At 57.1% G+C, this 11,461-nt stretch overlaps 2 protein-coding genes across 5 annotated transcripts in view; both read right to left on the bottom strand.

Moving 5' to 3' along the window:
• The window catches only part of ACSBG1 (acyl-CoA synthetase bubblegum family member 1), a 33,480-nt gene extending 29,776 nt beyond the window's left edge, over positions 1 to 3,704 (bottom strand). The window contains exons 1-2 of one of the 3 annotated variants that reach the window (XM_074317451.1): positions 3,565 to 3,704; positions 2,572 to 2,715 (exon numbers count right to left, since the gene is read on the bottom strand). In XM_074317451.1, the coding sequence (XP_074173552.1) occupies positions 2,572 to 2,702 (131 nt within the window). In that variant the 5' untranslated portion in view covers positions 2,703 to 2,715; positions 3,565 to 3,704. The other 2 variants (XM_074317452.1, XM_019751201.2) reach the window with 2 other exon arrangements.
• A 552-nt stretch (positions 3,705 to 4,256) lies between these two features.
• SKIC8 (SKI8 subunit of superkiller complex) overlaps positions 4,257 to 11,461 on the bottom strand; it is a 32,334-nt gene continuing 25,129 nt past the window's right edge. The window contains exon 11 of one of the 2 annotated variants that reach the window (XM_019751205.2): positions 4,257 to 4,523. In XM_019751205.2, coding sequence (XP_019606764.2) covers positions 4,344 to 4,523 — 180 coding nt within the window. In that variant the 3' untranslated portion in view covers positions 4,257 to 4,343. The remainder of the gene's footprint in view (positions 4,524 to 11,461) is intronic. The other variant, XM_019751204.2, reaches the window with a different exon arrangement.

An 11,461-nucleotide genomic window follows, 5' to 3' on the forward strand; every position in this document is an offset into this window, starting at 1 on the left:
GTTGTGTGAGAGCAGGGCACACAACACAGCTGCGTCCAGCGCATGACGCTTGATGACAACAGGTGCTGTGCTACTGGTTCTGGACGCACTGTACCTTCTATCACACTTTAGAGCGTATCCTTTCTGCCTGGAAAAGCAACAAGTCTGCTGTGAAGCGGCGTCCCGGGGACGCCAACAGCCGGCTCACAGGTGTCGTGCTCAGTGAGTCTCCTGGTGGCACCACGGCCCTTGTGCCTGATTTAGCTCGTGCTGTTTGGGACAGGAACACGCCGCACAGGAGCAGGACTCTGTACTGTACAGCTGAGGAGTGCGCAGGCGGCCACCTCGGCTGCAATGCCATCAATGCCAGGCTTCATACCGCCCTGTCCACCAGGATCGAAAACACCAGTGGACAGTATCTGTCTGTCAGTACCTCGCTTACTGAAGGGGTTGTGCTCTGAGGGGCTCCTCTCTGCACCCAGTCTTCGGGTGCCTGTGCTGGGAGGCAGGTGGGCACCCGGGGAGCGTGGTCAGTTCAGAGCCCTCCTGCCTCCGGCCCACGCAGCTGCAGCCGCATTCACCACGGCCGGGTTCACCGGCCCAGAACCAGGCTCTCCCCAGGCTCCTGCTGCTCCCACGTGTCCTGGGCTCGTCTGCCTCACCCTCTGGCCTGGCTGCCCTCGTCTGGCCACACCCGACGATCCAGACCTGAGTTACCTGGCCCCAACCCTCTGTCCTCCAGCCACCTGTCACTCCTCTACACCACACCTTGGCCACTCGCTGCCTCTGCTGCCACTCAGGCATCCACCTTGCAATCCTAGAATGAGTTGCCCCTTGTCCAGTTCCTTCTGAGCCCTTCCTCCAGCCTGGCTTCTTCAGGAAGGAGGGCTTAACAGAGGCTCTGGACACACTCGATGGGCACCCCTGATGGGTGCGTGGCCCACAGCGCAGCCTCCGAGGGTGCAGAACACAGGCTGCCAGATGGGTGCTCTGGCCAGCTGGTCCCGCCTCTCCTGCCTGGCCTGGCTCCTTACCCCCCAAACTGCCCACAGTGCCCCGGGGCAGCCCTGCCTGCTGTAGCACAAAAGGGAATGTCGTGCGTCAGGCTGGCGCGCATACCCTCCCCAGCTCTCAGCCTCCCCTCCACACGGGGAAGAGGAAGGGAAAATAAGGCCCCTCTGAGGCCACTGGAGGCAGCAAGTCCATGCTGCCCAAGGCGCAGTGCTCGTGGCCACGAGGCCAGGACAGACGAGCAGGCCTGAGATGGTGCCCTTTATGCTGGGTCTGCCTGCAGGGGCAGAGAAGCGGAGGGCACTGCAGCAGCTGTCACTGTCCCTGACTTTAGAATAATATCAAACAAGGGCTCACAGTCCTTTCCTCACAGCTACTCTGTGAGGTGCACAGAGAAGGCATCATCTTCCCCATGTGACAGATGGGAAACAGGCTCGAGAGGCTCACACAGTAGGTCCGCAGTGGAGCCCCAGTCTGCTGTTAAGAGAGGCCCGCGCTGCATGGAGAGCAGCCCGAGGGCTTCTGGAAGCATTTTCCACACCAGCTGAGTCTGCCCAACTTTTCCACAAGGTCAGTCGGGGTCAGGCGTTTCGCCTTCATTTGCACGGAGGGTGATACTGACACTCAGAGAAGCCGAACAACTCACCCGGAGTCACTCACTACGCAAGACAGCAGAGGACCGGCCGTCCGACTCGGGGTTTCCAGCCCTTTCTCCCCACAGGCCCTCATCTACTTATTCCTCCGTGCACCAGGCAGGGGCTCTGCCTTTTGTGGGGTCTGCAAAGCAGGCCCAGGCCGTGAGCTGCCCAGCCTCCTCCCGAGTAGCCAGGCGCTTCCTGGGCACAGGACCCTCGGCCACCCCTCATCAGCACGTGTCTGAGGCACGGACCTCACAAACACTGGCCCGGCCTTCATGGTGGACAGGGACCCTGAGAACCAAGACTCTTACTGTCCAGGGCTGACGTGTCTGCCCTCTCCCTGCTCATGGCCAGCGAGCTCCACAGCCGGGAGTGGCTCCCACATTCTCAGGACCCATGCGTGGACGGTCGGCGCCTGGGCCAGAGTGGGCACTGGTGAGTGCCTGACAAGCTGAATTCACTTCCTCTGAATCACACACACAGCAGAAGGGCTGTGGGGAACGTGCAAGCCCGCACTCATGTCCAAACAGGGAGGCTGCAGCCCACAGCGGGGCAGGGACCTGCCAACGTCACACAGTAAGCTGGAACTGGACCCTCTGGCTTTCCCTGTCCTTGTCTGTCATTGACGCCACATGCCAGAGGAGACGGGGACGTTCTTAGAGACGAGAAAATGCCCCCTCCGTCCAGCTGCAGCCCCGACTCACACCCCTCTTGGTTGAGCCTCTCGGCCACACAGGGGAGCTGACACTGAGTAGCCGCTGCACACGACATGTGTCCCGGGCCAGTGCTTATTCCAACCAGAGAGCAGGCAGACTCTGCCTTCATCCCCAGATGGAGAAACCGAGGCTCAGAGAGTGAAGCTGCTTGCCCAGGTTCACAAAGCTGAGCCAAGTCCAGAGTCTGACCCCGGCCTCAGTGCACATAGACCTTACCACCTACTTACCTGCTCCCCAAGTTTTCTTGGGTGGTCCTCAAGCTTGTGTCCTGCTGGCTGTCCTGTGCGGCCTCTCTGCTGTCCGGCATGCTGGGGTCCTTGGGGGAGCAGCTGCGTCCAGTTCCAGGACTGTGTGGCATCTACCAGGGGCATCTGCCGAAGAGCGCTCAGTCCCCCACTGCCCAGGGTGGCCTTGAGTGGGCAGTGGGGGCGGGCAAGGGGCGGGGGAGGCAGCGACTGGAGTGGCCCAAAGAGGCCATTCCCTCTCTATTTTTAGAAGCTCAAAGCGCCCCTCAGAGCTGAAGTTGCTCAGGATTAAAACTTTCCTTTGCTTGGTGGCTTTGTTCCACTCAAGACGAGGAGAATTTCAATGAAGCCAGTGTTCTTTTTGATGCAAATCTGCCCCATTCTCCCAGGAAGCCTGGCCAATGGGCTCTGGGCTTTGGCGGCCCCCAGAAACTCTCCTTGCTGGCTTTCACAGGCCATGGTGGAGAACATGAGGCCCTGAGCAGCCAGCTGCACCCAGACCTTGGGTGCTGCTCGCCCCTGGGGCCCACACCGCCCACACTGGCAACCCCGCCTCACGGTAATGGGCGAGGGCCGGGGAAGGGATGTCCCCCACTCAGCCCACTTGCCCCGGGCCCTTGGCTCCTGCCGTCCAGGAGACACGCCTAAGACTGAGGACCAGCAGGTAGTTGGCACAGCATTGCACTGAAGCAGACGTGACAGAGGGACCTGCTATAAGTACGGGTCAGTCCTGCAGCGACAGGGAAGGCGAGTGTTAAGGGTGGGTGCGCAGGTGTCCACACACAGACGCTGGGCAGGGAGAACAGAGGGCTTTCTCTGACACCAGAAACCTCTCCTCTAAGACTAACTCTCTGTACGATCCCGGGTGGCCGGACAAAGTACCACAAACTGGGGGGCTCAGAACAACAGAAATTTGTTCTCTCACAGTGTTGGGGGCCAGAAGTCTGACCTAAGGTGGCAGCAGGGCCGCGCTACCTCCAAAGGCTCGAGTGGACAGTCCTTCTGCTCTCTTCCAGCTTCTGGTGGCGGCTGGCGATCCTCACACTCCGGGGCTTACAAACACATCACTGCTCTCACTGCCGCCGTCTTCCTCCACGGCGTCGTGTAAAGACCCCATTTCCAAATGAGGTTACGTTCTGAGGCTCTGGACAGGAATTTTGGGGGGACAAGATTCAACCCAGTATAATACACAGGAGGCACTGGTGGAGAGTCCTATGGTGTCCCCTAAGGGGTCAGTGGGTGCAGCTGGGCTGCTTGGAGGGCAGGGGGCAGTGGGGCAGGGTTGCTGGCTGGGAACCGATGAGCTCTGGGGCCCGGTACAGTGTGGCACGGTGGGGCCCACCCATGGTAGCACTCTCTAGAAAGAGCCCATGGATGGGACTGGAGGTTGGGGACGCTGAAGCCACAGGCAACATGTGTGTGGTGTGTGTGCTGTCCCTCGGCCCGAGACACCCTGTCCCCACATAGTGGAGGACTCTCCTTCACCTCCACAGGTCTTCACGCCGATGTCCTTCTCAGTGAGGCCGTCACCGACCACCCCTGAGACCACAGCCCACCCAGCACTCCCGCAGTTTGTCTCCTTCCTCCATGCCCTCACCATTGTCGCCCTCGTGTCCCATGTGTTGTATCCTGCCTGTCCCCGAGAATGCATGCTCCTGGCAGGCAGGCCTTCCTGTCCGTGTCTGTAGTCCCCTCTCTCACCACCGTGCTCCACGACAGCGCCTGGCGTAGAACAGGTGCTCGGTAAACATCTGTCACAGGAGCGACCTGAGACGTAGGAGAGTAACTGCGGCACAGCCGCAGACCCCACCACTGTGGCATAATAAACGGCTCCTTTTGGAAACGGTTCCTGGGTGTCTCCAGACAAAACAGGGGCTCCATGCAACAGGTAGCATGGCCGAGATGATGATTCGACCTGATGGATGATACGCCGCCTGGTTATGAGAGAAAAAAGGTGATTAGCGACACCAAGGAAACAACGTGCAGAAATACACCTGGTACAGGTAGGAATGCGGTGTGACTGCACACTCTCGGCTGAAGACAGTCGAGTCCCCAAGTGTCCAGTGCTGGGCAGTGCGTCTGTGGCCCCGGCCTACAGGAAAGGAAACCGTCGGACTCCTGGCTCCCCATGAGTGGCACGTGCTGTCACAGCAACGTCCTCGCTCGCTCACTGGCTTTCGACTGTGACAATGACAAGCCTTCCAGTGGCTCTCCGAGCCCCCTCGTGACGTGCACCATCTGCTTCTGGGACTGCACATCGGCTAACCGTTCCCTTCACACCTCACTTCCAAAATTTAAGAATTGATTCTAGCTTCACTCGAAATAGTCAGATTTGTGAAGCCACAAATTGAAGGGCTCGTGCTATATACACACACGCAGATACTTCCCAACGCATATTAAAATTAATACGAAACTACTCGTAAATGTTTGCCCACGTGCCTATAACAGTTGATCATAAGACACTTTTGGAATCTGACAGAAAAAGCTGAAGAATTTTAATTTTGTTTTTGTCAAAAACGTAAACGTGATTCATGTTAACTTCGAAGTGAAGGGACAGCTGCCAGGGTGGGAGGTAAACGGGTGGCTTGGATCCTCCTCTTACACTGAGGGCTCTGAGCTATGGCGAAGGTGGATGGAGAGAGGTGTGCAACCAAGCTGCTTAAATACAGGAGCAGAAACAACCAAAAGTCAGACTGCAGTCATCGCAGAGTGCGATGAGCTAAGGAAAGCACTGCACACAGGTCTCGTTTCTGGCGGATAAATCAAGACCTAGAGATGAGGTTATGCTTCAAAGCGGTGGAAACCTCTCAAGAAACGGGTATTAAGAACAGAAACAATAGAAAAGGTTCCTCAGGGGCTGGGGCAGGCGGAGTATTACTATATGTTTCAGCATCAGGGCTTCTGGGCTACTTTTGTGTGACCATGTATTACTAATACACAATTTTTATTATTTTTTATTCCGGAATGCTGCAGCCTGGGGCTCTGGCTTGAGGCCTCACGGCCCAGGCCCAGGGCCGCGAGGGGAGGACTGTGGGCCTCTGCTGGCCCCTGCTGGCCGCACTGCCTCCCTCCCACCTGCACAAGTTTGCAAAGAAACTCCCCACAGATCTTGGAATCCCCCCCAGCCCCCGCCCCCAGGACGCCTCCGGGCCACCGCAGTGTGCCCCGGATCTGGGCTCCAGGCTCAGCTGTGAGACCCCAAGCACCTGAGGCCGCTGTGGCCCTGGCTGCATCGTGTCCTCTCAGGTCCCTTTCTACACTGAAGGGGTGGGTGTGGGTCCCACGATCAGACTAAGTGCCCTCCAGTTTTAGATAGAGCCCAGAGATTTCTAAGCCCCTTCTCCCTGGGATTCTGATTCTCAGAGATTCAGGCCCCCAAGACAGTGCTTTCCCGTAAGCAGGGGCAGAAGAATGTGGGTACACAGAGGATTCTAAAGAGTGGGAATGGGCAACGTGCCCACCTAGCACCAGGGCCTTAAGGGAGGAAATTAGGGCAGAAGAGAAGGCAGGCAGCACCCTCTGCAGAGACGGGACCTCCTTCCCTCGCCTGGGGAGACCCGGATGGAAGGCCACGTGACCTGTGCTCTCGGACCAGGAAGGTACAGGGCAGAGGTCGAGCACACCGGTTCTTAAGTGACCTAGGCGAAGTCACCTCAGCATCCCGACTGTTTCCTCATCTGTACCATGGGGACTCTTGGTTGCAAGAGGCAGAAACCCTAACTGAAATCAGCTTCATAAAAATGACAACAACAAGAAACCCAAGGTGGGGTTAACAACTAAACACAGGCGGGTGAGGGGGCAGCCTGGGACCTTATCTGGTCTGCCACCTGGACAACGGACAGTCTCACGCCTCTGCACCTCCTCACCCTCCATGGAGATGGGGAGGAGACAGCCGTCAGTTCCCTCCCTTTCTCCCTCAACAGAAAGGTCCAGGTGCAGAGCCCCCGGCCTGCGTGATGTCCTGTGTGACGCAGCCAAAAGCTGTTTTCTTGTGAAACAGTGGGCAGCTGGGAAATGCTCTCACTACCTTCTATTTGCTTTTCTCCTCTTTCTGACTCACTTTTTCCCCTCCCCTCACTCCCCCCCTTCCCATCATTTTCTTTCCCCCCTCACTTGTGTGCTCTAGGATCCACTCCCAACAAAGCCTTAGGGCATAAGCTTTGCTGTGGGCTCTGTTCTTTTAGGGAAACCTGGGATAGAAAGCTGCTTACAAGGTGTATGATTCCGGATACATTACTTAACCTCTCTGTGCTTCAACTTTCTCATCTGTAAAATGGAGTTACAGTAATTCATACCTCACAGGTTTGCAGTGAGTTAACTACACAGAAAGCACGTAGAGCAGTGTGGACAGTTACTAAGAGCTAGTGTTTGTTATTTTTATTAATGACGCCGAGAAAGCTCTAAATTGGGACTGAGGCAGGTCACGTAAGAATGGACGTTTGGACGACTCTCCAGGGCTCTCACTGAGAGCCTGGGGGCTGAGGGGCTGTTGCTGCCCAGGCTGCACCCCCTCAGGCTGGCTGCCCCTCAGCTGGGGACTGGGTTACACCTGGGGACAGGGCACCGGACTTGGTCAGCATAACGTGCTTCCAGCCAGCATGACCCTGGGTGTGGGTCATGTTCCAAAACCTTGGTTTCCTCACCTGTGAAGTGACGACATTGACTTGGACACCTGTCTCAGGGGCCTCAGCTGGGTGGGGGGCCAAGGGAGCTCCACAAGCTTACCTGACGGGGCCAGTTGCATCTGTGACGCCCCCAGGGGAGGGTGGACAAGCAGCCAAGGCCTCGGAGTCCTGGCGGGTGGCCCAGGAGGAGCCAGGGCCAAGGCAGGCCGGGGCAAGTCCGCGCTGCTCCCACGGAAGAGGCACATCCAAGCATGGCACAACCGCTCCTGCTCAAACCCCATGTCCTACTTAGTGACAAACCTGGAGGGCCAGGCAGTGGGGGAAGGAGCACCTCCGGCCGAGCCAGGCTGGGGCCTGTCAAGTTCCAGCTGAGCCTGTCCTCTCCCAGCACCGGCTCCCCGAGGTCCAGAGGGCACTGGTTGGGGAGAAACAAGTGCCCAGAGAGGCCCACACTGAGGAGCGAGGCTCTGCTCCCTGGGCCGCAGGTGCTGGGAGCCTGGCCTCTGAAGACAAGGGCAGGCAGGCAGGACACCTTGCTGCCACGTGTGTCCAGAGCCATGCCAGGCATCCACATCGCTGTGCCTCGTACAGGGGGACACTCTGAGGGGGCTGGACATGCAGAGGCCCCCAGCTAGCCCTTCCACATGGGCTGGAACCCAGGTGGTCTGACATCCGACCAGGCCTCGGTCTCTAAGCCCAGGGCTGCCAAGCTGCGCCAGGCGCTCAGAGGGGAAAGGCTCTCCCTGCTGGCTCTCACGGCGCCAGTGGCACTCCCAGTGCTGGCGGTCACCGCTGAATGAATCAATGAATCGGCCTTCTTTTCTCTAATGTTGCCCAAGAGTCTAAAGACCCAGTTTTTTTCTTTTCTCATCACCCCAAAAGACCACTCTTGCCTGATAGGACTTCAGGAGCCCCACTCTTTATGGGGGTCTCCCTGAGGCCAAATTCGGACAGATTTTGACCCCCACTCCCACCCCCAAGAAGGCAGAGTGAGCCCCACCCTGGCTGATTGGGGACGAATGGGGTCAGCCCTGATTGATCCTTTCTGAGGATGCGAGTCACACAAGAGCCATCTCATCCCCAGGGACCTTCGCAGCATCTGTGACCGACTTCTCTTAGGACTTTGTCACAGTCTGTAGAGAACATTACACTGCAGCCTGGGTGGCTGATGGAAAGGGGCAGAGCGGTGTGGAGGGTCCAGGCTGAGAGGCCGGACATCTGCTGCCTCCCTCCACTGCAGGTTCCCACATGCACCTCCTCTAGGAAGCCCTCCCAGATACCCCTGCATTCTCCATCTTTCTCTGCTACATTCCATGGAGACTTCCTCCCTGCGACTGTCAGCTAAAGTGCCACTTCTGCTCAGCCTGGGGCCACAGGAGCCAAGTCCTGCTGGACCCGAGGTCTGATCACACTCAGGCCGATGAGTGTGTAAATGTGGCCCTGTCAGCACCCCTCCCATGCAGATCAACAAGCACCTGTGACCGTGCCCGGTGGACGTCGGGGGGCACATTGGTCTCCTTCTCAGGAGTTACAGCCCAGCTGGGGACGGGGGGCCCAGACATCATGACAAAATGAGACCATTCGTAAATCAAGCATTTGCTGTGTGTACCAGGCGCTGCGCTAAAGCAATTCGTGCACATTGTCTCATTTAATCCGCATATGACCTTATAAAACCACCACTACTGTTACTACTGTCACTACTGCTACGATGATGATTTTGTAGATGAGGACGAAGACACACAGAGGTTAACTTGCCAAATGTCACCCAGGCAGCACATGACAGAGCCAGGCTTCGGGCCGGAGCGGTGACCCTGCCAGGGCCATCCCATGAGTGCCACTCAGGCGAGGAAGCCTCTCTCCTCAGGAGGTCACAGGTGGCTTCCTGCTGAAGGTGACTTTTCAGGGAAGGAGGGACCGGGCTGAAGACACTGAGTTTGGGGGGATAAGACTTCTAGAAACAAAGGTGGGGGGGCAGAAAAGTGCCAGACCTGTAGAGCGACCAAGAAGGGGCACGCGGGCCAGCAGACGAGGCCTGAGTGCAAGGACGTGCAACTTCGTACGTCTCAGGCCCTGACTGCCCGGCAGCATCATGGCCCCGACGACGGCCGTCTCCTCAGACCCCAAACCTGCCAATGTATGCACTTCCATGTCAGGGTGGACTTCGCAGGTGTGATTCACTTAAGGGCTTTGAGATGCAAAGATTATCCTGGGTCATCCAGGTGGGCTCAGTGTAACCACAAGTGTCCTTGGAAGAGGGAGGCAGGAGGGCCTGAGTGAGAGAAGATGTGACGATGGACGCAAAGTCCGAGACAAAGCTGCTGGCTTTGACGATGAAGGAAGAGGCTGTGAGTCAAGGAATGCAGTCTCGGCTTAGAAGCTGGAAAAGGCAAAGAAATGGATCCTTCCAGAGCCTCCAGAGGAACGAGCCTTGCCAATACCTTGATTTGAGCCCCGTCAGACCCAGAACTGGAAAGGAATACGTGTGCGCTGTGTACACCACTAAGTTCGTGGCATTTTGTTACAGTAGCGTGGGCTGCTGTGGCTGCCAGCAGCCTCCTGTCACCGGCATTTTAGAAAGCTGCAGTCAGCCCCACGTTTAGCGAGCACCTTCCATGCGCTGGCCACGGGGAGACAGAGACGCAGCCTCTGCCCTGGGTGGAGCTGCAGTGTCATCGGAGGGCATGCCACTCCACACGGGGCTGCAAACTGGCGCAAGATGAGCCGATTATCTCTAACCAGAAGCCTGAACAGAACCAGTTCCCAACTGGCAGCCGCAGGGCCTTTATCTGAACGGCTCTGAGGACAGCGCTTCTTAGCAGATGAGCCCGAGCCAGCAGGCCCACTGCACCCACTGCCCTTGCTCTGAAGGTCTCCTGGGCACAAGGGGGGCGCCAGGGGATTTCTCAAAGCACCAAGTAGGTGTCTCTGTGGTGGAGGCAGCGGGCTAGGGGAAGACAAGAGGGGAAAGTCACCTCCAACCCACACAGTAACTACACTCCCACAAGTACATCCAACAGGAAAGTGAACATACAGCTGCCAAAAGACACACTCACGGCAGCACTACAACAGCCCCTGGAAACAACCCAAATGCCCATCAACAGGACAAGGGATGCCAAACTGTGATACAGTCACACAATGGAGCACTCAACGATGAGCATGAATGAACTATTGTTAAATCCAGCAACATTGATGATTCACACCAGCTTAACGCTGAACAAAAGAAGCCAGACGCAAAAGAATACCAATTACATGACTCCATTAAGATAATGTTCACAGACGCACAACTAATCTATTTTAGAAGTCAGAATAGGCGTTCTGGAGGGGTGCGGAGTGGCTGGGAGACGGCGGAGTGGCTGGGAGACGGCACAGGGGCTGGCAGCAGTCTGATCCTGGACAGCGGGTAAAGAGGAGTGTTCCCTTTGTGGTTATTGGTGTACTTTGTACGTGTACATTATATTGCAGTGAGAAGCTTCTTTTAAAAAGTATTAATGAGCATATTACAGTGATTGGGGTCTTTTGGCGGCCATGTGATGTGAGGGACATCAGCTGGGCGTTAAAAGGCCCAGGTTCTAGCCGTTACCTGCCTGGACTAAGACGCCGTGTGACCCTGGGCGAGGGGTGAGACACTGCTTGGGTATCAGTTTCCTCACCGAAAAGTTGGGAGGGTGTGTATGTGGATTACATGATTTCTGCAGAAACTCAGAAAAATGACTGAATTGTGGCTAACCTGACTCCTTACATAAAAAAAGGAAGAATCCAGAACTTCGCTGGAACTGGAGATGCATCCTGTCTCGTCGAGTGGCTCCACTGCCAGTGGCCCAGCTGCCTGACGGCTGGAAAGAACGTGTGGGCTCTGGGAGCAGAGTCTGGGTGCCACTTTGGGAACAATCCTCGACTTAGTAGCATGAGAACCTGGGTGGGCTACTTCACCTCTCTGAGCCTCAGTTTCCTCACTGGGAAAATGCGGATGACTGTGCCCACTCTACTGGGCAACGCTGAAAACGATGTGAGAAGTGCCCAGCTGCTGGTAGGTGTGGCTGCTGTCCCTGTGCCCAGTGAGGTCCCTAAGGCAGGTGGGTCTCCCGCTGGGACCAGGCCAAAGCCCACGTCATTCTGACCCAAACTAAACAAAGAAAGAAGAGCAGAGCCATCCTTTACAGGCGGTGCAGGCACGGCTGGTGAGGGCCTCCTCCTGCCCAGGACCCTGGGGAGGCTGGGGCTTGGGGAGGGAGGAGCAGGCCAGTGTC

The sequence above is a fragment of the Rhinolophus sinicus genome, linkage group LG13, assembly GCF_036562045.2.
Source record: "Rhinolophus sinicus isolate RSC01 linkage group LG13, ASM3656204v1, whole genome shotgun sequence".
Taxonomy (NCBI): Eukaryota; Metazoa; Chordata; class Mammalia; order Chiroptera; family Rhinolophidae; genus Rhinolophus; species Rhinolophus sinicus.